This window comes from Nerophis lumbriciformis, linkage group LG32 (assembly GCF_033978685.3).
Source record: "Nerophis lumbriciformis linkage group LG32, RoL_Nlum_v2.1, whole genome shotgun sequence".
In the NCBI taxonomy this organism is placed as follows: Eukaryota; Metazoa; Chordata; class Actinopteri; order Syngnathiformes; family Syngnathidae; genus Nerophis; species Nerophis lumbriciformis.
In genome coordinates this window covers 29,876,320-29,903,314 of record NC_084579.2, presented here as the reverse complement: position 1 = coordinate 29,903,314, position 26,995 = coordinate 29,876,320, and the positions used below count along the sequence as shown (strand labels likewise).

General features: G+C 41.3%; 1 protein-coding gene across 1 annotated transcript in view; it reads left to right on the top strand.

The window, feature by feature from the left end:
* itga1 (integrin, alpha 1) overlaps positions 1–26,995 on the top strand; it is a 168,951-nt gene that overhangs the window by 65,347 nt on the left and 76,609 nt on the right. Inside the window, exons 3-5 of the mRNA XM_061927416.1 lie at positions 12,489–12,598; positions 18,150–18,238; positions 26,024–26,138. Coding sequence (XP_061783400.1) covers positions 12,489–12,598; positions 18,150–18,238; positions 26,024–26,138 — 314 coding nt within the window. The remainder of the gene's footprint in view (positions 1–12,488; positions 12,599–18,149; positions 18,239–26,023; positions 26,139–26,995) is intronic.

Below are 26,995 nucleotides of genomic sequence, written 5' to 3'. Positions count from 1 at the left end.
TGGAAACGCTCCCCACCCACACTGCTTGGTGCCTCGTCTGAGCTGCTTTGACTTAGATGAACATAGTAACTAATTAGATGACCATAGTAACTAGTATATCATTCCAACCATTGTAATACTTTGTATAGTTCAAGACTTACGGTCATTTGAAAACATCACTGCATATCATAATGGCAGCCATCTTAAAGATCTAAAAAAATTATTTGGGAATGTCCGGCGTGCCAGATTGAAAAGCTTAACGGGCCTTAATTTGCCCAAGTCTGATGTATGCAGTTTAGTTTACATCACATATTTCTCTTTGTCAGGCAGTGATGTTTACTAACGTACACCTGGCCCTGTTACACTGTTATTACTGGAAATACTGTACATTATTTCATAGGGTCTAACTCTGGTGTGCGATCAAACCTGTCGAAGCGCCAATTTTGACAACCATTTGTATGTAATTGGTCTACAGATAACATTCAAGTGTACACATCAAAGATTGAGTGTGTGTGTTTTTGGGAGCTGTGTTGTTTTTCCCGTGTAGACATCCAGGCCTCATTAGAGTGCAGGAATGTTGATAAAGCCCGAGTGTTTAGATGAAGGCAGATGACCGGCTCTCTATTTTAGCATCAGTTTACACACCAGGTCACATGACCAAGCTCACTCGTGAGCGCAGGCATGCATGGAGTCATGTGTCATGTGTCTGCACACTGGGGCATGGTCATGTAACATCATACAACAAACACACCTTACATCTTCTCTTAATTTTTTGCGCATATTATAATTTGGCGCATCTTGGATAAGTCGCAGGTGTACACATCGAAACATGAAATATTCACACAGGTGCTCGTGTTCATTCTCCGTCTTTGAGAAGGTGCACGGGTTGTTAGTAGAGATGTCCGATAATATCGGCCGATAAATGCTATAAAATGTAATATCGGAAATGATCGTTATCGGTTTCAAAATTATCGGTATCAGTTTCAAAAAGTAAAATTTATGACTTATTAAAACGCCGCTGTGTACACGGACGTAGGGAGAAGTACAGAGCGCCAATAAACCTTAAAGGCACTGCCTTTGTGTGTCGTCCCAGTCACATAATATCTACGGCTTTTCACACACACACAAGTGAATGCAAGGCATACTTGGTCAACAGCCATACAGGTCGCACTGAGGGTGGCCGTACAAACAACTTTAACACTGTTACAAATATACGCCACACTGTGAACCCACACCAAACAAAAATGACAAACACATTTCGGGAGAACATCCGCACCGTAACACAACATAAACACAACAGAACAAATACCCAGAACCCCTTGCAGCACTAACACTTCCGGGACGCTACAATATGCACCCCCCGCTACGCCCTACCCCCCCACCCCCACCTCAACCCCGCCGCCCCCAACACTGCCCACCTCAACCTCCTCATGCTCTCTCAGGGAGAGCATGTCCCAAATTCCAAGCTGCTGTTTTGAGGCATGTTAAAAAAAAAATGCACTTTGTGACTTCAATAATAAATATGGCAGTGCCATGTTGGCATTTTTTTCCATAACTTGATTTGATTTATTTTGGAAAACCTTGTTACATTGTTTAATGCATCCAGCGGGGCATCGCAACACAATTAGGCATAATAATGTGTTAATTCCACGACTGTATATATCGGTATCGGTTGATTTCGGAATCGGTAATAAAGAGTTGGACAATATCGGAATATCGGATGTCGGCAAAAAAGCGGACATCTCTAGTTGTTAGTGCACTTTTCCACAGATGCTCAACTGGATTCAAGTCTGGAGGAAACATACAGTGTATTAAGATGCCGATTCCGATACTGGTTATCCATGTGTGAGACCGGCCTATACCAATGCCGGTCACAAGTATCAACTGTAAATGTTTAAAACATTTTATGGTGAGCGCAGTTTAAAAATATCAACACAATACTTAAACTACTTCCTTATTCTCTTTAACTACATATAATTGTTTGATCCAAACAAAGTCAATTACACACAATAACTAAACAAAAGTAAAAACTATTATCTACTACCCAAAGTCCTCCCGTTGTCATGTCCTGTCAGTCAAGGTCTGTTTGCGTTTCAGCGCTCTTTCCTTTGTTTATGTTTGGTTGCTAGGTGCGCTGATCTTACACACCAGTCTCTGTCTAGTGATTTGTGTCCTTCCGTGCTGCAGCCACGAATCATGCCCCGTTTTAAACCCGTCTTGCCGTTCACTCGGCCCTGGCGGATTGTTGGCCTTATGCGAGTGTTTTTGCGTTTCTTGTTAGCCTCACGCTATTGCTTATGTTCTGGCCTTTTTGTATTTTTGCCTTAAGCTAAGTGTGTTCTTGGGCGTCCCGTGCACCTCCGAACGCTACACGTCCCTTTTTGTGTTTTTTTGCGTTGATATTTGAAATCAAAAGACTCTTATCTGCACACTGCTTCTGCCGCTTCCCGTCTATTTGCATCTTTTTGCGACCGTCGCTACAATGTGACCTGAACGCAACACCCGTGTCAAAAGGATTTACTCTTTGAATTTGTAAACATTACGAAAATTAAAAACCTGATTTTGAGAAAATAGAAATATAAATCTAATCACTCGAGTATCGATCATATACTGACACTCATCATCGGCGGTCACTCGAACGAGTAAGACGATCCTCCTGGTAGGGGTGTATCCCTTTATGGAGGGTGCCTGTGCGTGACTTAGTTTAACGTGGGGAGACTGGTGCACAGGCAGTCACCACACGATCCTTGACGGAATCGGGTCAGGGTCCAGTGGCATGGAGACCAAGACTACTGGGGACCCTTTTCTGCTGCAGCCTTCTTCCGCCATCACAGCCGTTGTGGTAGTTCTTAAATCTACCGTCTTCCGCCTGCTTCGCCGTTGAGGTCTTCACCGTATCCCTGGCTAGGGGTTAGTCAGGTACTAGGCCTTTGCCAAGGGCCACCTGGGGTAACAGTAGTAAAGGGGTTAACCTCCTAGTGCCCCAAGACCCCATAGAGGAGCCTCCTCTCCCGGATGCACTTTAACGTCATGCCCAGGACACAATATATATTATACTACTAATAATAATGTACTAATAATAATATACTAAATAAAGTTTATGAGTGTGAACATCAAATATCTTGTCTTTGTAGTGCATTCAATTGAATATGGGTTGAAAAGGATTTGCAAATCATTGTATTCCGTTTATATTTACATCTAACCAGAGGTGGGACCAAGTCATTGTTTTGCAAGTCACAAGTAAGTCTCAAGTCTTTGCCCTCAAGTCCGAGTCAAGTCCCGAGTCAAGACAGGCAAGCCCCGAGTCAAGTCCAAAGTCAAGACTGGAAAGTCTCAAGTCAAGTCCTAAGTCCTGCATTTTGAGTTTCGAGTCCTTTCAAGTCCTTTTAACCACAGACTAATATATTAACACAGATTGTGTATGCTTTTCAAACGCTGTATTTATTTATTAAAACAAGTGCATTTTAAATTGCAGGAAAGAAAATTGTGCTGACATTGCACTTTATAATAGCACTATTAACCAGTCATTTTAAACATTAACTCATTCCTTTACAGAACAAACACATTAAAAAATAAAGTGCAAATGTACCTATTTGTACAAAAGTGTTAACATTGAAAAAACATGACATATACGTGAACAAAACAAAAAAGTTGTACTTTTTATATGTCAGGGCCCTATGCTGCATTGCATTTGCAAAAGACCAAATCAGCCAAGAGTCTGTCAGTCATTTGTGCACGATGGGGGCGTAGTATGATGCCACCATGGCTGAAAACTCGCTCCACTGGAGCACTGGAGGCAGGCACTGCCAAGACTCTCATGGCCACTCGGAACAGTGAAGGAAGAGTCTTCATGTTCAATGCCCAGAACAAAAGGGGGGAGAGAGTTGTTTTGGGTTGGTGCACTACTTGTAAGTGTATCTTGTGTTTTTTATGTTGATTTAATTAAAAAAAGAAAAAGAAAAAAAAAATAATTTCTTGTGCGGCCCGATACCAATCGATCCACGGACCAGTACCGGGCCGCGGCCCGGTGGTTGGGGACCACTGAGGTAAACAACCAACAGTATGTCAGAAAGCTAGCTAAAACGGTACACATATTCATAATATAGTATACATTTTAACTGACCTTTATTTTACTATTTTTGTCTTTTTTTAGGTGGCTAAAATACGCGGTGCTGCTGACCGCCGTCTAACGTTACGTGTGATATATTGACTAAAGTAACCCTGCTTAAAAAAAATCACTGAACAAAAAGTATGAATAAGGTAGTGAACTGCAACAGATTCCCGTGTTTGCAATAACGTTATAACGTTAGCAGTGAGTTTACAGCCTCACTGATTTAACTACACAGCAAATAAAAGTTACGTTACTTAGCCAATAAACGTTATCTTACATTCAAAACTTACCGTTCTTTGTGCAACTTCAAATGCCGGACGAAGTTGGAAGTTCAATCAATCAATCAATCTTTATTTATATAGCCCTAAATCACAAGTGTCTCAAAGGGCTGCACAAGCCACAACGACATCCTCGGTACAAAGCCCACATACGGGCAAGGAAAAACTCACCCCAGTGGGACGTCGATGTGAATGACTATGAGAAACCTTGGAGAGGACCGCATATGTGGGTAACCCCCCCCCTCTAGGGGAGACCGAAAGCAATGGATGTCGAGTGGGTCTGACATAATATTGTGAGAGTCCAGTCCATAGTGGATCCAACATAATAGTAAGAGTCCAGTCCATAGTGGGGCCAGCAGGACACCATCCCGAGCGGAGACGGGTCAGCAGCGCAGAGATGTTCCCAGCCGATGCACAGGCGAGCGGTCCACCCCGGGTCCCGACTCTGGACAGCCAGCACTTCATCCATGGCCACCGGACCTGTGCCCCCCCCCCCCCCTCAAGGAAAAGGGGAGCAGAGGAGAAAAGAAAAGAAACGGCAGATCAACTGGTCTAACAGGGGGGCTATTTAAAGGCTAGAGTATACAAATGAGTTTTAAGATGGGACTTAAATGCTTCTACTGAGGTAGCATCTCTAATTGTTACCGGGAGGGCATTCCATAGTACTGGAGCCCGAATAGAAAACGCTCTATAGCCCGCAGACTTTTTTTGGGCTCTGGGAATCACTAATAAGCCGGAGTTCTTTGAACGCAGATTTCTTGCCGGGACATATGGTACAATGCAATCGACAAGATAGGACGGAGCTAGACCGTGTAGTATTTTATACGTAAGTAGTAAAACCTTAAAGTCACATCTTAAGTGCACAGGAAGCCAGTGCAGGTGAGCCAGTATAGGCGTAATATGATCAAACTTTCTTGTTCTTGTCAAAAGTCTAGCAGCCGCATTTTGTACCAACTGTAATTTTTTAATGCTAGACATAGGGAGACCCGAAAATAATACGTTACAGTAGTCGAGACGAGACGTAACGAACGCATGAATAATGATCTCAGCGTCGCTAGTGGATAAAATAGAACGAATTTTAGCGATATTACGGAGATGAAAGAAGGCCGTTTTAGTAACACTCTTAATGTGTGATTCAAACGAGAGAGTTGGGTCGAAGATAATACCCAGATTCTTTACTGATTCGCCTTGTGTAATTGTTTGGTTGTCAAATGTTAAGGTGGTATTATTAAATAAATGTCGGTGTTTAGCAGGACCGATAATCAGCATTTCCGTTTTCTTGGCGTTGAGTTGCAAGAAGTTAGCGGACATCCATTGTTTAATTTCATTAAGACACGCCTCCAGCTGACTACAATCCGGCGTGTTGGTCAGCTTTAGGGGCATGTAGAGTTGGGTGTCATCAGCATAACAGTGAAAGCTAACACCGTATTTGCGTATGATGTCGCCTAGCGGCAGCATGTAAATCCTAAAGAGTGCAGGGCCAAGAACCGAACCCTGAGGAACTCCGCACGTTACCTTAACATAGTCCGAGGTCACATTATTATGGGAGACGCATTGCATCCTGTCAGTAAGATAAGAGTTAAACCACGACAAAGCTAAGTCTGACATACCAATACGTGTTTTGATACGCTCTAATAAAATACTATGATCGGCGGTATCGAAAGCAGCGCTAAGATCAAGAAGCAGCAACATAGATGACGCATCAGAATCCATCGTTAGCAGTAGATCATTAGTCATTTTTGCGAGGGCTGTCTCCGTAGAGTGATTTGCCCTGAAACCGGATTGAAAAGGTTCACAGAGATTGTTAGACCCTAAGTGTTCATTTAGCTGCTGTGCGACAATTTTTTCGAGGATTTTCGAAATAAAGGGAAGGTGGGACACCGGTCGGTAGTTTACCATGAGGTCAGGATCAAGGTTAGGTCTTTTGAGCAGAGGATGAATAACCGCTTTCTTGAATGCTAGGGGAACAGTGCCAGAGGAAAGTGATAAGTTTATAATATTTAGCACTGATGGACCTAATAATACAAAAAGCTCCTTAATAAGTTTCCCAGGAAGTGGGTCAAGTAAACATGTTGTTTGTTTTATCCCACTTACACGCTGTAATAGTTCCTCTAATGTTATTTCATCAAAAAGAGAGAGACTATTTTGTATTGCAGTATCCGTCGTAGATACAGTTGTATCTGTGTTCATAGAACCCAGTTGTAGCTGGGATGCGTTATCTTTAATCTCCTTTCTAATGAGTTCAATTTTCTTATTAAAGAAATTCATAAAGTCATCTGCCGAGTGGGTGGAGCTATTGGGAGGAGTCCCTTGTTGGGTTAGCGATGCTACTGTACTAAACAAAAATTTAGGGTCGTTTTTGTTGAGGCGGATGAGATTTGAGTAATATTTAGCTTTAGCTAAGGTAAGCATGCGTTTATACGATATTAAACTATCACTCCATGCTTGATGGAAAACCTCAAGCTTGGTCGCGCGCCATTTGCGTTCCAACTTTCTACATGATAATTTATGAGCTCTGGTTTCCTCTGTAAACCATGGGGTGCGCCTTTTAGGGGCCCTTTTTTGTTTTAGCGGTGCTATACTATCAATGGTTTTGCGCAGGGCATTGTCAAAGTTGTTAGTGAGGTTATCAATAGAGCCGACATAATTTGGGAATGGTGCCATTACCGAAGGCAGTAGGTCAGCAAGAGTCATCGTTGTGGCGGCATTAATGTTGCGGCTGCTATAGCAGTTATTATTATTATTAGTTTGTTGACAATGAGTCAGAACTTCGAATTTTATAAGGTAATGATCGGACATTACTTTAGTATACGGGAGTACCATAACTTTGGAGGTGGTGACACCCCTGACCAGCACTAGATCTATCGTATTGCCGTTGCGATGCGTAGGTTCATTTATTATTTGTGTAAGACCACAGCTATCAATTATAGTCTGGAGCGCCACGCACTGAGGGTCCGATGGGTTATTCATATGGATATTAAAGTCCCCCATTATGATTATATTGTCTGCGTGCGTCACTAGATCAGCAACGAACTCTGAGAATTCATTAATAAAGTCCGAGTAGGGCCCTGGGGGGCGGTAGATAACAGCCATATCGAGAGGCAGCGGTGCGACAGACCTCATAGTAAGCACCTCAAACGATTTGTATTTATTATTTAGGTTAGGGGTAAGGTTAAAGTTTTCATTGTATATTAGTGCGACCCCCCCACCCCTTTTAAGGGGACGGGCAATATGCGCATTCGTATAGTTAGGAGGAGATGCCTCATTTAGCGCAAAAAATTTGTCTGGTTTGAGCCAGGTTTCGCTAAGACCAATGACGTTAAGATTGTTGTCTCTAATGACCTCATTAACTAATAACGTTTTGGGAGACAATGATCTTATGTTTAAAAAGCCCATATTATAAGTATTGGGCTGTTTTGACGAGTTTTTGTTTAAATTATCCGTAGTAGAAATATTAATAATGTTGCGTTTATTATACGTAGTGCACTTTAAATAGTTTTGACCATATCTAGGAATTGATACGACGGGAATTTTCAGATTGTTTACTTGATGCTGCGATCGACTGAACGCATCATGATTTGCCACCTCAGTAGAATGCATATCTACCCCGGACACATTCACAACAGAAAACACATTTTGTGAGTTGTGTGTTATTCTAAGAAAATTGCTATGCGTACAGGAATTATCCAGCCTGGTGCTGGCTAGTTCTAGCTTAACTGACTCCTCACCCGGACTAGCAGGCTCTGTAATTGCCTGTGACCGGGCTTGCTCTAGTGTAGTTAGTCAAATGTGACTTAAACAGTAGTCTATATTCTTAGACAGGATGATGGCGCCTTCCTGGTTAGGGTGAAGGCCGTCCCTCCTCATCAGCAAGCCTGGTTTGCCCCAGAAATTATCAATAAACGTTAGTCCCTGTTGTCTACAGAAGCTAGCCAGCCACTTGTTAAGCGAGACTAATCTGCTATATCTCTCATCATTGCCTCTCGCAGGCAGGGGGCCAGAGACAATTACTCGATGCCTGGACATCTTTCTAGCGAGATCACAAGTCCTGGCTATGTTTCTCTTTGTAATCTCTGACTGTCTCATTCTAGTGTCATTGGAGCCAACGTGTACAACTATATTCGCATAACTAGTGGTGCGATTAGCCTGTCGTACGTGTTTACTAGGCCTGTTGCGAGTTAGCTCCCTAAGATTAGCCTCAATGTCAGGTGCTCGGGCCCCCGGGATGCACTTAATTGTGGCTGGTTTGCTAAGCTTTATGTTTCGGGTGATGGAGTCCCCTATGACTAAGGTGTGGTGCCTGGTAGACTGGGGTGTAGGACTAGCTAAAGAGCTAAATCTATTATGCGTCTCAACCGGTACACCGTAGCTTGTAGGCCGCTTAGGACTGCTACAGGCTGGGCTAGTTAGCTCGCTACAGCTAACGCTAGCAGATGTGTCCGCAACATCTAAAGTTACGAGATTACTCTGCTCTAACTGGCGGACACGGCCCTCTAGCAGGGCCAGCCTCTCCGTGAGTAAGGTGCAAGACGCGCAGGAAGCCATACTCACGGTGTTTTCTGTCACCGAGTGAAGTTCCTGCTGTCTTCCGAGAAGTCCTGGTCACGGTGTGCAGGAGTAGACTCCTTCTGACCGGCGCCCGGCGACGCCTTTCTCCGCGCTAGCTTCGTTAGCTTAGCAGCTAGCTGCTAGCTAGCTGCGGGAGGGGTGGAAAGACAGAGATCGGGTGATTTGCAAGTTAAATAGTACTACTAAATATGTTGAGAAAGTAATAAAGAAAGCTGCAGAACAATTTAAAAGCACACAAATAGAACGATACTTAGCTTTTTCGAAACAGCGAGCAGTCAGCGAGCAGTCACGCACGGTAAGTTGTTGCCTCTCCATCAGTAATTTTGGAACCGCATGTGTTGCATACTGCAAACCGTTTTGTGTTGACCACCTCGTAATTTTTATACCCAAACAAAATTATTTTAGGTATCATTTTTTGTTCACTGGCGTGTGGTTTGGACATGTCTTCTTCGTTGGTTGTCCTGCAATTTGATTGGATGAATGCTGTGTGATGAAAACAAAGTAGATCTAATTTGATTGGCTGTTGTACTGAGAGCACACCAGCTGACACACGCAACGCTGATAGACAAGTACACAATGAAAAATACGGAGCGCTCCCGAATAACTTTTTCATCTTTGGGTTTTGGGGAAAGTAGCAAGTCATGTCAAGTCATGTCAATTCAAAAGGCTCAAGTCCAAGTGAAGTCACAAGTCATTGATGTTAAAGTCTAAGTCGAGTTGCAAGTCTTTTTACATTTTGTCAAGTCGAGTCTAAAGTCATCAAATTCATGACTCGAGTCTGACTCGAGTCCAAGTCATGTGACTCGAGTCCACACCTCTGCTAATAATATACTAACACTACCCTTGGTGTTGACACTGTGACAATGCTGACACATCAACAGCTGTTGTTATATTATTCTCTCTCTCGACCAGACCTGGGCAAATTAAGGCCCGGGGGCCACATGCAGCTCGTTAAGATTTTCAATCTGACCCGCCGGATATTCCCAGATAATTTTTTTAGATTTTTAAGATGGAAACTGTAGCTGCCATTATGATGTGCAGTGATGTTTTCTAATGACCGTAAGTCTTCAACTATACAAAGTATTTCAATGGTTGGAATCTGCACTTATGGATGATCTACCAGTTACTATGGTCATCTAATTAGTTACTATGGTAATCTAATTAGTTACCGTACTATGGTAATCTACGTCACAGCAGCTCAGATGAGGCACCAAGCAGTGTGGGTGGTAAGCGTTTCCATAGACGCGGAAGAAGATTTTCACAACAAAGTTCTCTAGTTTAGTGATGTATAGAATAGAATAGAAAGTACTTTATTGATCCCTGGGGGAAATTTTAGCAAATACCAGATATATCAGCTAATAGGTGGGTTTATTTTGTACCCTTCGCGTTCATATTTCACTGTTTGTTGTATTTTTGTTGCGTTTCACTTGATTGTAAAATATGTCGATCGAAAGGGGGTGTGACGTTCATATGTTGTCAATATTCAGTGTTTTATCCTTCATAGAAACATTTAAAATTCCATTACGTTTTTTAAGGCGGTCTGTCATAACGTTTTTAGCATTCAATCAGACATTATTGTGAGGTTTTATATTAGTGTTCCTAAAAATAGATATACCGGCCCCCAGACACATTTTTTTCTCTAAATGTGGCCCCCAAGTCGAAATAATTGCCCTGGCCTGCTCAAGACCAATCAATCAATCAATCAAGATTATCTATATAGCCCTTAATCACAAATGTCTCAAAGGGCTGCAGACCAGAGATGTCCCAAGTGGGGCCCTTAGGCCAAATTTGACTCATCATGTCATTTTGTTTGGCCCGTCAAAGGGTGGCTACCAAATCTGATACATATTTATTTTGACCTCTTTCAAGCTGTACAATCATTAATGGCATGTTCACAAGACTACACTGTAAAAACAAATTAGATTTTACTGTAAAAACTCTGGCTGCTCAGTTGCCAGAAATGTACCTTAAAATCATCAGTGGTATCAATCAAAGCAATCAATCAAAGTGTATTTATATAGCCCTTAATCACAAGTGTCATAAAGGGCTGCACAAGCCACAACGACATCCTCGGCTCAGATCCCACATCAGGGCAAGGAAAAACTCAACCCAATGGGATACAATGAGAAACCTCGGAGAGGACCGCAGATGTGGGGGACCCCCCGGGCGACCGGTGCATTGGACGTTGAGTGGATATAGTTAATAGTGTGAGAGTCCAGTCCATAGTGGGGCCAGCAGGGGATCATCTTGAGTGGAGACAAATCAGCAGCGTAAAGACGTCCCCAACTGATGCACAGATGAGTGGTCCACCCCGGGTCCTGACTTTGAACAGCTAGTGCATCATCTGTAGTCACCTAATAACCTCTCCACACAGGAGAGCGGGGCAGAGCAGAGAAGAGACGGCAGATCAACTGGTCTAAAAGGGGGGTCTATTTAAAGGCTTGAGCAGGGGTCCCCAAACTTTTTGACTTGGGGGCCGCATTGGGTTAAAAAAATTTGGCAGGGGGCCAGGCTGTTTATATATATATATATATATATATATATATATATATATATGATAGTGTTAAATGAAATCATGTACTCACATTCCCGTCTTGCCCGCGCCAACTTTCCGTTGCCTTCCGGGAAAACAAACCCCAAGGACTAAGTCGTGACATTATAATGTCATTATAATGTCACGACTTCGTCCTTGGGGTTTGTTTATTTAACACTATCAAAAAATTATTTAACACTATCAAAAAAAGAACAAACGAAAGGCGCGCACAATGGAGGAGGTACAAAACTTGGCTAATGAAAACAAAAGACTTGCACAAAGGCAAAAAACTATAAACATGAAACAAAAACTTACTTGGCATGGGACTGTGAACATGGCATGAAGCAGAGTGATGATAACGGGTGATGTTGCAAGGCAGACTAACTGAAAACAATGGACTTAAATACTACAGACATGATTGACAACAGGTGTGTGAGACCGAACGTGAAAACAGATGCAACTAATCGGTCGTCATGGTGACAAAACAAGAGTGCACAAATAGTCCAAAAACAAAACCGAACATAACTAAAACAAAACATGATCACACAGACATGACCTGATTATTATTTACTTAGGGGAGCGGGCTTCACACTGTTTATGAAGACACATCATTAGCTGCTAACTTGTTAGCCGTGACACTAAAAATTAAGTACAATATAAAAGGCATTAATTGGCAATACTTTTTCAAGAAAATTGGACAATACTGAACGGTCGCCGATTGGTCGGCACGTTGTAACGTATTTATTGGACTATGCCGCTATACAAGATGTGCACTGACTACTCTAAAGTATATCTGAGTTTCAATTCTATACTATTGTCCCTTGAGAAAGTAGACTGTTATTAAAATGGTTGGTGAAATGTGAGGGGCGTAAATGATATAACGAGGCTCACAAACCACCTCACCATGACTTTAAACAGCTTTAACACTAATAGAGTAATTGCGCTTGTTATCGCAGCAATAAAACGCTTGATTTGGTGAAATGTCTACCAAACTAATGGTGTATGCTTTTAAATTCAGGGTTCTAATTGGATCGCCGCTGTCGGGCCAGCCGGCGAAACGAACTGGCGACGTCTACAAGTGTCCTGTGGGCAGAGGGGGGAACACATGCGTCAAACTGGAGCTGCCAGGTAAGACCATTACACCCTACACTATGTTTGTGTGTGCATGTTGGCTGTGTGTTTACTGTATATCCCGAGTTGCTCTCGCTGAGGGGAAGTGAGGCCCATCTGAGTAAACAAATGTGGATTTAATGGTCGTCCCAGTGTAATTAGGGCTTCATTAAACAGATAAACACAACATAAATAGCTCTCGGCCTAGCAGACGCCAACATGACTGTTAGGGTGCTTTATTAGGCATGTTTATTTGGCGTGTTTGTTAGCATTTTTTGGAGGACTAAATATTACACTTGTAAACATTGTTGAATTAGTTCCTTTTAGAATAAGGAAATGTTTTTTAAAGAAATAGTCTTTAAATCTTTTTTTTTTTTGGTAGAATAACAATCATAGTCAGATTTGGTGCAAAAATAAACAATATTAAATTAATACCTCTCTGAGAGTGTTTTAGAATATCATCTGGAAAACTGAAAAATCTTGAAATATATATATTTTATTAAAGTAAAATAAAGTATTTTACTATATATTATTTGTGATAAAATAAGATTTTTTTTCAAATGAATTTTTATTTTCAGAATAAACTTTTTTTTAATTTTATTTTACACAGATCTAGTACGGGTTTTATTTGCTTATTTGTTTGTTAGTTACACACTAAAAAATGTTGGGTTAAAAAATAACCCAATTTTAACTCAACCGCTGGTTCAGAAAAGGATGAACCCCTCATTTGATTATTTTAACTCAACATTTTGGGTTAATTTTTTTCAACCCAACTTTTGCGTTGAATTATTTAACCCAAAAGTTGAGTTATGCTAACTCATGTTGGTTGATTCATAACCAAACTGTTGGGTTGAATTTATTTAACACAAAAGCTGGGTTTTTTTTCACAACAATGTTGGGTTATTCCAAGCCCAATTATTGGGTTGCGCAATTTAGCGCTCCTTGACCCAATAGTTGGTTGCAAATTATACATTTTATTGCTGGTTTGTCTTACTCCTTCCCAACTACTGATCAAAATTATTATTATTCCATTGAAATATACTCAAAAGCAAGATATGAGTGACTTTTTTTTTTCTTTTTACAAGAATTGCTGTGTATGGTCATAGTAGTCCTATATATATGTTCATGTACATAAGATGTGTGAGTGTAAATAATGTTAATCAGATTAATCCTTAATAAAATTCCCTTCAAGAAAAAAGTTACTTTTTAATTAAAAAAAAGCCTTTTACCCAAACTCATTGACAAAACAACCCAACAATGGTTAATAGTTTTGAAAACCCAGAAATTGAGTTAAAATAATACCTTTGCAACCCAAAAAATTGATTGCTCTTCATAAAAATTTAACCCAACACTCGCAATTCATAAAATGGGTAAGCAAAATAACAAGCATTTTTTAGTGAACATAATGCAAAAAGTTATGGTGGAGTTTGAAATGTCAGAAATGGGTGAATAGATTTTTTGGTGATCATTTCTATTATATCATCAATGCTCAACAAGGTTGCGCATCAATCATATAAAAAAATGTATATAATGCCCCCCGGCCGGCTCTTTGGGGAGGTGTTTAGGGCCCATCCGATTGGTAGGAGGCCATGGGGAAGACCCAGGACATGTTTCCCGGCTGGTCTGTGAACACCTCGGGATCCCCGTCCTCTAGGACTAGCTGTACGAAGTGGCTGGGGAGAGGGAAGCTTATGCTTATGCTTATGCTGCTGCCACCGCGACCCGACCTCGAATAAGCGGAAGAAGATGAATGGATGGATTGATGCTCAGCAAGGTTACCCTTAACCTTCCATTTAAGTTGGGCGTCTGAACTTCTTTGTTTGGATATTAGCATGCTTCGCCTCCACCCACAGAGACAAAAAGAGTGGATGACTGACAAGAGGGTTCACTCAATGTACAGTATTCCATTTGGCTATAGAACAAAAGTGTAGCCTGTTTGGAATTGACAGAAGAACTGTTACGTACAGGAGGAGTTGAGACGGCACAGACACAAGGGGGCAGTAAAGCTCTATGATATATTATATATATATATATATATATAGACCATATATATATTATAACATCCAATAATAGTTAAACTAAGGAAGTGGAATGTGACTAAATTCAACTGTGTGTATGGTGTGAGACTATGTGTAAGAATTAACTGCTGAGTGTTACCGTAATGTTGAACGAGAGGAGGGACAAGGCAGCGCTCGGAGGTCCGTGAGACAGGCAGGTAGTCCGGGGGTTATGGCGGGGCGTCAACAGGTCCGTGTCCAGGATCGAGGATCGAGGAGGCAGTCAGGGAAGCAGAAGGAACGCGGGGGGAAACGACGAGACGCACAGCTCGTAGACGCGGGAACGAAGGCAGACTGCTAGGAGCACGACAAGGAAGACAAGGGACTAATCAAACATGGGGAAGAAAACACAGAGAGCAAAGAGCAAGGTTGCATAGAGTTAAGATCGCTTACGGTACAGGAACGGATCATTACGTTCTGGCCCGGAACACAGGCCTGAATTGGCTTAAGAAGCCCAGGAAGGTCATCACCAACAGGTGCGCTGATTGAAGATTGATTGCAGCTGCTTGCTGCCGTCGGAGTGACGCGTGCAGGAGAGGAGCGGCCGTGGACGTGTCCCAAGTTGCGCTCCACGGAGCTCAAAGAGGAATGCGCATTGGCATGCGCCCGGGCCGTGACATGAACAAAACAAACACACACAGACATGACACTTTCATTTATCCTTCTATTTGCTGAGATTGTCTCTCTGTCTGTCAGTTAGTTAGCAACATAGCCTTCAAAAGTTATGGGTGGTATTTGATTTAACTTTCAGGAAATGTCAGAAATGGGCAGCACGGTATAACAGGGGTTAGTGCAAGATCCTGATCTTTCTGTGTGGTGTTTGCATGTTCTCCCCCGTGACCCTAATATTTGTTTTAATAGGGTTTCTGTAGGAGGACTACATGACACAAACCTCCCTAATTGTTAGAAATCCCACTGTTTATATTAAACATGATTCTCTGATGAGCGTATTTGGCGAGCACTGTTTTGTCCTACTAATTTTGGCGGTTCTTGAACTCACCGCAGTTTGTTTACATGGAGAACTTTCTTCAACGACGCCAGAAAAAGACATATTTTATGCCACTCACTTTTGTCTCATTTTGTCCACCAAACTTTTTATACTGTGTGTGAATGCACAAAGGTGGGCTTTGTTGGTGTTATTGAATTGTGTGGAGTGCTTATCATGCATATTTGGTCAGTGAATGACTGCAAGCTAATCGATGCTAACATGCCAAGTAGGCTAGCTTTATGAACATATTGCATCATTATGCCTCATTTGTAGGCATTGAGATAATTTAATATCCTTTACTTTTATCTTCTTTGTATATAATTTAGTTATGCATGTCTCACGACACATTATCTGTATGTGATATTGGCTGCATTTCAGATAGTTGTTTGTGTGCCATGTTGTTCCAGACCACAGCAAACATTACCTAGCTTGCCAAAGATTGTAATAAATCTATTAAAAGAAGACAGCCTGCCGATTCCTTTAACTTGGACACACACATTTATACCTTTGGCCATTAAAAGCCTGTCATTTCCAGGAGTTATCTCACCTTCTGAGTAGGCTCTGATTTACTAATGGTTTCGAATGTTGTAAAAATGTGTAGAATAAATATATAAAATTTCAACATTTCTGTTAATGAAGATTTGCTTCAGCCTGCGACATATAGTCATTTTGATAGTAGGCTATTATAGCTAATATAGACACTTACGTCATGTGTTGCCTTCAAAATAAGACTTATATACGGCTTTTCATTTTTTGCGGCTCCAGACAGATTAGTTTTTGTTTTTTTTTGGTCCAATGTGGCTCTTTCAGCGTTTTGGGATGCCGACCCCTTCTCTATGACAATGACAATGAAGTGCTTTTCTAGTTTCATAGCTGCAGGTGTACATAATGTGGCCATGAGCCTGTATCTTCCGGCATCCTTCTACAGCTTAGGTTAAATTGCTAACATTCCTCTTTGCTTTGTTACTTATTATATTGGGGACGCTCTGGTGGAGGAAAAATATGTTATCCTTTTCCTGTTTAGTTTGTGCACTTCCTTTTTTTTTTTTTAAAGTAAAAATAATATGACCCTGTCAGCAAATAAAACCTGAGGCAGAATGTGCAATCAGCCGTCCATGAAGTTAACATCCGTGAGTAGAACATATGTCATGACAAGAGCTGCCTGCTAATGGGAGTCAGATTCCAAACTGAAATGTTCCTGAGTCACTGAGTGGTGCTGTCATTTATGAGACTGTGTGAATGTGTGTACCCCCTTACATCCCAAAACATTCCCACGTTTGTAACAACTTAGTCATTTTAGCCACATGTTGTAATTGCTTAACTATTCTCTTGCTTACGGGATATACAGTTTGTGTGTAGTCCTGTTTTTATATGTAGAAATGGCATGCCACTTGTTGCTAGGCAGAATTTGTAGGCCAGGTAAATCGTGTTTAATAATGATTACAAAATACATTTTGTTATCCCGTAGAATGTGTGCAGAGGTAATACTTTAGCTAGCGGCATAATGGAATCGCTCACATTTTTTGTTTCCGGTCACCATACTTGCCAACCCTCCCGATTTTCCCGGGAGACTCCCGAATTTCATTGCCCCTCCCGAAAATCTCCCGTGGCAACAATTCTCCCGATTTCCACCCCGACAACAATATTGGGGGCGTGCCTTAAAGGCAATGCCTCTCCAAACTGTCGTCACGTCCGCTTTTCCTCCATACAAACAGCGTGCCGGCCCAGTCACATAATATATGCGGCTTTTACACACACACAAGTGAATGCAAGCATACTAACGAAAAACATAACAAAAAATAATTATAATGCATATTTTACAATAGTTGCGACAATTGCAAGGAAATTTTGTTTTTTGTCATTTTATTTACAATATTACTGTATCAAATAAAAAAGATATGGATTTCTATAACAACATGTTTTAAGGACAAAAAGAGTAATATTATTTTGCTGTGTGGTGGGGCATAATACTACTCCCCCCTAATGATGCATCCATCCATTTTTTCTACCGCTTGTCCCTCTTGAGGTTGCTGGGTGTGCTGGAGCCTATCCCAGCTGCATTCTGGAGGACAAGCCGCCACCTCATCGCAGGGCCAACACAGATAGACAGACAACATTCACACACAAGGGCCAATTTTGTGTTGCCAATCAACCTATCCCCAGGTGCATGTTTTTGGGGGTGGGAGGAAGCCGGGGAGAACATGCAAACTCCACACAGAAAGATCCTGAGCCCGGCCGGCGATCAAACCCAGGACCTTTGTAACCCCTGTTCCACTGTGCTGCCCCCTAATAAGAATAATAACAGATGTTTTTCACCTTAGGGCCATCTGCTGTACCTGGTGGGGCACTACCCCACTTGCCCCTTCTGTTAAATGTATCAAATCTAAAAATCTATATTTAACCTCATGTGATTGTTTTTTTTCCTATGGGAAAAATCAAAGAAGAGGAATTTGTTCAGCTGCTCTTCCTGTGTGCTGCTGCTCTGTTGGTCTCACTTGTGTTTATTCATCCGTGTTTCACCCAGAAAACACCACTGTTCCCAACTTACATGAAGTCAAGGAGAACATGACCATGGGAACCACGCTCGTGACCAATCCCAACGGCGGATTTCTGGTAAGCTGCCCAGCATCGCACGTATGCGAAAAAACACGCTCTTCCTATACCATAAATAAAAAATGGGACAAACTCTCACTGCATGTTCACAAGACCTTTGCTCTGGCCTGTTGGAACTCAAGGCTTGACGTTCCCGATTTCACTAGCGACGTGCTGGGAATGTGACAGGATGCTGTGAATCAAAACTTAGAAATGCAGCAACTGCAGTTTTTATTGGCAAACTTTATCGGACTAGTTATTTCAGAAATGTTGTCGGAGTTCATTATGTTATTCATAGAAAATTGCTACTATGTTGCATGCAGTAGCCGTTGTTGGACAAGTTTTATTTTCAAATTGTGTGTATTTATATACCAGGGCTTGAGATCGCAACATGGGCCAAAACGTGTATCTCCTACTTATTTCTAAAATGATGGTATTTACCATGAATTTAATGTTATTCTAAGAGATTACTACTAATAAAACAGTGTGTGCATCACGGTGGCATATGGTTGGGGTTATTGCCCGGATCCCAGGATGCAGAAAAAGCAGGCGGTGTGCAAGCAAATGTCCCTTTATTAGGTACCAAGCAGAGTATCAAAAACAAAGAGCCCTGGCATGAGACAGGGTGAAACTGTGGGTGAAAATGCAAAGTATAGCAATAAGCAGGAGAAGAAATGCAAAGTGTCAACTACACAACTAAAGCGTGCGCTGTTTGAGGAAGCAGCGTAGGGAAATATACAGTAAGAAGGCGATTCATATGTCACGGTTTACCTGACACATGCAACTTGACAAATTGGAGGGTGCACTATCCACTTTAGGATACGGCAGTGGAGTATTGAACATCTTAAAATGTTTTTTGTGGCAATTCTAATTCTGACAGTTGCTATGTAGAGTGGCAATTTCCATTATTTTCAGCAGACTGCGTTGCAAAATCATTAAACACCCCTGGCCCCGTCCCTTTCCTCTTACGCGAGATCCACCAAACCATATAAATCCCTTACCAAATGTACCCCTCTAATTAGTGATTGTTCACAGGTGAGTGTCCTACTCACCAAACAGAGACAGGTGTGTTAATCAGCTCTCCAGACAGGCAGAGACGTGGCAGAGGAAGCATACAGGAAGTGGAAAAATCAGGGAGGAAGGAGAGCTCACACAGAAACCTTGTAGCTAGAGTGTCCGCCCTGAGACTGGAAGGTCGTGAGTTCAAACCCCGACCGAGTCATACCAAAGACTATAAAAATGTGACCCATTGCCTCCCTGCCTGGCACTCAGTATCAAGGGTTGGAATTGGGGGTTTAATCACCAAAATGATTCCCGGGCGTGGCCACCGCTGCTGCCCACTGCTCCCCTCACCTCCCAGTGGGGGAACATGGGGATTGGTCAAATGCAGAGGATAATTTCACCACACCTAGTGTGTGTGGGACTATCGTTGGGACTTTAACTAACTTTAAACACAGTTACATTTTCTAGTAAGACTCAACCTATAGAATCTCCTCTCTGGTCAACAAAAGCACCATGAAGATTCTGGCGGGAACTCTCATTCAACCCTTTTTCGATTACGCATGCACCTCTTGGTACCCGAGCACCTCCAAAACCCTCAAATCTAGACTCCAAACATCCCAGAACAAGCTAGTCAGATTACTTCTAGACCTCCACCCCAGATCCCACCTCACTCCTACCCACTTCTCCAAAGTGGGCTGGCTCAGGATGGGGGACAGAGTAAAACAACTTGCACTGAGCCTAGTTTATAAAAATCCGCTACACCTCCCTGATACCAAGTACATGTCAAACTACTTCCTTAACTTAAATGATTGCCATAACCACAACACCAGGGGGAGCTCTACTAACCACGTTAAACCCAGATTCCGATCTAACAAAGGTCTTAACTCATTCTTTTTCTATGCCACATCAATGTGGAATGCGCTCCCAACAGGTATAAAAGAAAGGGGATCTCTATCCTCCTTCAAAACCGCAATAAAAGTACACCTCCAGGCAACTTCAACCCTAAACTAACACCCTCCCCGGATTGTTGTTAATAATCAAATGTAAACAATCAAATGCAGATATTTTTCTTATGCCTTCTGATCTTTCTCTCTCTCTCTATGTCCACTACTTGCTGTACATATCCTACCAAGTCAGACCTACACTGTTTCAATATCCATTTCTCTGATGATGCAATTGTTGATGACTGATGACAACAACCAAACCTAACCCCCCCTCCACACCCTGAATTGTAAATAATGTAAATAATTCAATGTATACACCCTGATGATTATCTTGTGTGATGACTGTATTATGATGATAGTATATATCTGTATCATGAATCAATTTAAGTGGACCCCGACTTAAACAAGTTGAAAAACTTATTGGGGTGTTACCATTTAGTGGTCAATTGTACGGAATATGTACTTCACTGTGCAACCTACTAATCAAAGTCTCAATCAATCAATCAATCAACCTGTCATGGCCGGTTATGACAAATGTGTGTCCCTAGAGCCTGTTGAAGAGCACTTAAACATGAGAAAAATCTATTATTTCATTTTGTTTGTTGCACTTTCAAGAGAAAGGGGCGCTCAAACGTCCAATTTTAAGTTTATTGTGAAGAAAAATCCTCCTTCCCCATGGACATACTGTACGTAATACTGCCTCTGACACGCCCCTAGCGAGATACACCCAACCTGCGTACACAGTACACCCACCAATTCAGAGGAACGGGAAATAAAAGTAGGCCTGACTACACATTCTAAAATAAAACCTTGAGCTCTGCCAACCCGCCAGTCAGCTGCAAAAATAATTTTGCTTTTCTTCAGCAAATAGGCTAAACGAACATGATTAAAATTAATACAAATTGTAATGTTTGAGTTTGAGTTTGAGTTTATTTTGAACATGCAAGCATACAACATGGTACATCACAATTTCCAGTTTCTCTTTTCAACATGTTCGAAAATGTTAGCATTATAGTTTACATAGCTTTGTCACTGTTACCAACGATAATGTCCTCCAGACCCACTTCTTAATGTTACGCTGTTGTATGCGATTGTGGAAGTCGCTTCCTATCAGTTCCACTGTTAGACACGGCCCAGGAGCCAAGCTTGCAGTTTTTAACAATGTTTCAATGTCCATAGAATTTCTCAACAGATTTCTCTCCAGCAGGATGTGACCTTTCAGCCACCTCCTTATCCCCTCCGCCACTTACTGTTAAAGACAACAGATGATTAGATTAACACGTACCACCTGTGAAATCTAATCACCTGCCAGCTGTGTCTCGCTGCCAGCACATGCCCCGCCCCTATCCGATGGTGCTCGTCCTCAGCACCATAGACAGAGGACCTTTGCTCCTGCAGGCGCGCTGGCCACACCTCCCTCCACAGCGGTATGCTGCATCTATTATGGTGGACAAGTGCAGAGTTGACAAAAAAGTGGATAAAATGCATACAAACACAGCTCATTAGAAATAAAGCCACAGACAATGTAATTCCGTGCTCCTTATAGGGATTATCAAACGCTTTGTTTGCACTGCACATCAAATCTGAATTTTTTGCCCTCAAGTGACACAGATCTGATTTTTTTGGCCAGTCCAAACACTCCAAAGTGCTTCAAAACTGATCTTTTGGCATCAGATTGCCTTGTCTATAAATCCACTACACCTCCCTGATACCGAAGTACATGTCAAACTACTTCCATAACGTAAATGACCGCCATAACCACAACACCAGGGGGAGCTCCTCAAACCACGTTAAACCCAGATTCCGATCCAACAAAAGGTCTTAACTCATTCCCCTTCTATGCCACATCAATATGGAATGCACTCCCAACAGGTGTAAAAGAAAGTGCATCTCTATCCTCCTTCAAAACTGCACTAAAAGAACACCTCCAGGCAACTACAACCCTAGACTAACACCCTCCCCCTTCCACATCCCACCTCCCCGGATTGTAAATAATCAAATGTAAATAATCAAATGTATATACTTGTTCTTATGCTTTCTAAACTCACTATGTTCACTGCTCGCTGTACATATTCTACGAAGTCAGACCTACACTGTTACAATGTCCATTTCTCAGATATATAACTGTTGATGACTGAAGTGCTGATATCAACCAAACCTAAACCCCCTGCCCCAACCCCCTCCACATCCCACCCCCCGGATTGTAAATAATGTAAATAATTCAATGTATATACTCTGATGACTAACTTGTGTGATGATTATGCTGATAGTATATATTTGTACCATGAATTGATTAACGTGGACCCCGACTTAAACAAGTTGAAAAACTTATTGGGGTGTTACCATTTAGTGGTCAATTGTACGGAATATGTACTTCACTGTGCAATCTACTAATAAAAGTTTAAATCAATCAATCATATTAGTTGCTGAAAAGCGTAAAATGGTACACTACCTTGCTCAGGGTATGAAAACATTGGATATATCCAAAAAACGTATGCGTGATCACCGAACTCTAAAGACATTTGTTGCTAATTCAGAGCACAGGCGAGTTTGTGCAGATAAAGGCAAAATAAAAAAAAGTCTCTGCCAGACAACTTCATCGGATTAAGAGAGAAGCTGCTAAAAAGCCATTGCAAAGAGGTATTTGATGCCGCTGGTGCCTCTGGAGTACCACGAACCTCAAGGTGGAGGATCCTCAAGAAGTTTGCAAGTGTGCTTGAAGCTAATATTCGGCCACCCCTAAACAATGCTCACAAGCAGAAACGGTTGCAGTGGCCTCAGGAATACATGAAGAAGTTTTGTTTATCGATGAGTGGCGTGCAACCCTAGATGGCCCAGATGGCTGGAGCAGCGGATGGTTGGTGAATGGCCACAATGTCCCAACAAGGCTGAGACGGCAGCAAGGTGTGGGATTGTCATGTTTTGGGCTGGAATTATGGGGAGAGAGCTGGTAGGTCTCTTTAGGGTCCCGGAAGGTGTGAAAATTACCTCTAAATGTATGTAGAGTTTCTGACTGACCACTTTCTTCCATGGTACAAAAAGTAGAACCGTACCTTCCGACAAAAAAATCATCTTCATTATAGATGTCCGATAATGGATTTTTTGCCGATATCCGATATTCGATATTGTCCGATATATACAGTCGTGGAATTAACACATTATTATGCCTAATTTTGTTGTGATGCCCCGCTGGATGCATTAAACAATGTAACTTTACCATGAATTGATTAACGTGGACCCCGACTTAAACAAGTTGAAAAACTTATTCAGGTGTTACCATTTAGTGGTCAATTGTACGGAATATGTACTGTACTGTGCAATCTACTAATATACGTTTCAATCAATCAATCAAAAACAAGGTTTTCCAAAATAAGAGAACAACTTCAACTCCAGTTATGGAAAAAAGTGCCAACATTGCACTGCCATATTTATTATTGAAGTCACAAAGTGCATTATTTTTTTATAACATGCCTCAAAACAGCAGCTTGGAATTTGGGACATGCTCTCCCTGACATAATCCTGATACCCATTACAACTATAGGAAATTTCCATATGAGTTGGGAAATTGTGTTAGATGTAAATATAAATGGAATACAATGATTTGCAAATCCTTTTGAACTCATATTCAATTGAATGCACTACAAAGACAAGATATTTGATAATCAAACTCATAAACTTTATTTTTTTTTTGCAAATAATAATTAACTTAGAATTTCATGGCTGCAACAATGCCAAAGTAGTTGTGAAAGGGCATGTTCACCATTGTGTTACATGGCCTTTCCTTTTAACAATACTCAGTAAACATTTGGGAACTGAGGAGACACATTTTTCAAGCTTCTCAGGTGGAATTCTTTCCCATTCTTGCTTGATGTACAGCTTAAGTTGTTCAACAGTCCGCCGGTCTCCGTTGTGGTATTTTAGGCTTCATAATGCGCCACACATTTTCAATGGGAGACAGGTCTGGACTACAGGCAGGCCAGTCTAGTACCCGCACTCTTTTACTACCTTGCAATAGCTGGTTGAGAAAGGTTTTTCTTGAACTGTTCAACAATTTGCTCACGCATTTGTTGACAAAGTGGTGACCCTCGCCCCATCCTTGTTTGTGAATGACTGAGCATTTCATGGAATCTACTTTTATACCCAATCATGGCACCCACCTGTTCCCAATTTGCCTGTTCACCTGTGGGATGTTCCAAATAAGTGTTTGATGAGCATTCCTCAACTTTATCAGTATTTATTGCCACCTTTCCCAACTTCTTTGTCACGTGTTGCTGGCATCAAATTCTAAAGTTAATGATTATTTGCAAAAAAAAAAAAGTTTATCAGTTTGAACATCAAATATGTTGTCTTTGTAGCATATTCAACTGAATATGGGTTGAAAATTATTTGCAAATAATTGTATTCCGTTTATATTTACATCTAACACAATTTCCCAACTCATATGGAAACGGGGTTTGTAATTGCTGATAAATTCATATATTATTATTTACAGTTCAAAAGAGTTAAAAAGGAATTGATTTAATTTATACATGTATTTAATATTTGTTATTTGAGAAACACTGACACTGAATTGAGTTGTTTTCTACTTCATAGTCTAACAAAGGGTTAACTAAAAAACTGCATGTTCCACAATTCATTGCGGCAAACCGGATGTTAAAAAGACCGGGAGCCGGAGCATTGTTATTGTTGAGATTGAGCAATGCTAGCTTACGGTGATGAATGAACGACAGATGATAACAAGCTACAAAGATCGATTGGGACCGTTTTTGTATGCCCATTTATTCTTACATAAAGTACCACTTTATATACACATTTCCGACGTCCTGTCCAATACTTTGAACGTAGTTAATCTACATGTAACTCTGCCTGTTTAGTCCAAAATTATTTCAATCAAAAATATTGTAATTTATATGGTCTTATACTGCTACAAATTCAGTTCTTGCAGCCTATAAAATGTATTGAAACACTGTTGTGCTTAATAATTTGGAACAGTGGACTTTGAGTTATTTATTGTAAAAATACTGTTTTAATTTCGTGGTGTGTTCAATGAAATATGAATTAAACTAACGGTACAACTTGAAAATTATACTGACTGACATTTGCATAAATTATTTATGAAAATTTGAGTAAAATGTACTTTGCATAATAATTCGGAAAACAGTGTATGACATCCCTTCATACATTCAATTAATTTAATTGATTTTCACATAAAAAAACACATTTTTAAGATGTGGCGACTTTTATTTTACTTTGTAGTAGTAGCGACTTCCTCCCAGTCAATTTCTTTTCACTTTATTGCACGGCGTACGTAAGTGACGTCGAGGCCACTTTGGGGCCACATGCACGTCTACACTGGAGTCTGATAAAAATCACATTTTACTTGCAGTGCAAAGAGTCAGCTGAAAAAAAAAATCTGATTAAAAAAAAATCAGATTTGGGCCACTTTGCCCTGCAGTGTAAACATAGTCCAAATAATTTTTTTTGACAACACACCTGCAAAATGCGCTATTGTGGGACATGTTTAAAAGGAAGTACAATATGGGACCGTTAATAGTAGTTATACAGTATTATAAGCAAGTAAGGGACATTGTGATCATCATGCATTTTGAAGGAAATCATGCATCTACTAGTTTTATAGATGCCAAATGACTTATTAAATGATTCAATTTTCCTGTTATTCCAAATCCAGTGAACTTCTGAAGTCTGTATGTGGTGTTTTTATGGACCCACATTCAGCCCACTTCAAGCAGTTCTTTCCTCTTGGTTTCTCTCTTCCGTTTCAGTGTCGCCTGGTAAAAAAGCAGACAGTATTTGTTGTCATGTTTGTGTATCTATGAATGTGTGTGTTTTGTCTGTGCAGGCCTGCGGTCCCCAGTACGGCTACATGTGTGGTCAACAACAATACATCTCGGGGGTTTGTGCCAACGTCAGCTCGTCCTTCCAGGTCCTCAACTCGGTGGCGCCAGGCGTGCAAGGTACGCTGCCCCGAAGCTTCCCTCATTCACAAGTCTGGGATATAAGATTAGCATCAGCAGTAACCACCCGGACATCAATTCCCCAAAGTGAGGAAGATTAGAGCGTTCTTTTTATATGTAAACGTGCATGCACCACCCTTCTGGTTCACTTAATGACCAAGTTCACAGAACAGTCCTCAAAGACCAATATAAGACTCCAATGTAGGCTTTTAGATCTTTCTGCCATTAACAAAATACTTACTAATAATGTTATTTCCCAATGTCTTTCTTAAATGTATTTCTTTGGGTTTAAAAGCCTACTGAAATGCGATTTTCTTATTTAAACGGGGATAGCAGGTCCATTCGATGTGTCATACGTGATCATTTCGCGATATTGCCATATTTTTGCTGAAAGGATTTAGTAGAGAACATCGACGATAAAGTTCGCAATTTTTGGTCGCTGATAAAAAAGCCTTGCCTGTACCGGAAGTAGCAGACGAGTAGCGTGACGTCACAGGTTGTGGAGCTCCTCACATCCGCGCATTGTTTACAATCATGGCCACCAGCAGCGAGAGCGATTCGGACCGAGAAAGCGACAATTTCCCCATTATTTTGAGCGAGGATGAAAGATTTGTGGATGAGGAAAGTGAGAGTGAAGGACTAGAGGGCAGTGGGAGCCATTCAGATAGGGAAGATGCTGTGAGAGGCGGGTGGGACCTGATATTCAGCTGGGAATGACTAAAACAGTAAATAAACACAAGACATATATATACTCTATTAGCCACAACACAACCAGGTTTATATTTAATATGCCACAAATTAATCCCGCATAACAAACTCCTCCCCCCTCCCGTCCATATAACCCGCCAATACAACTC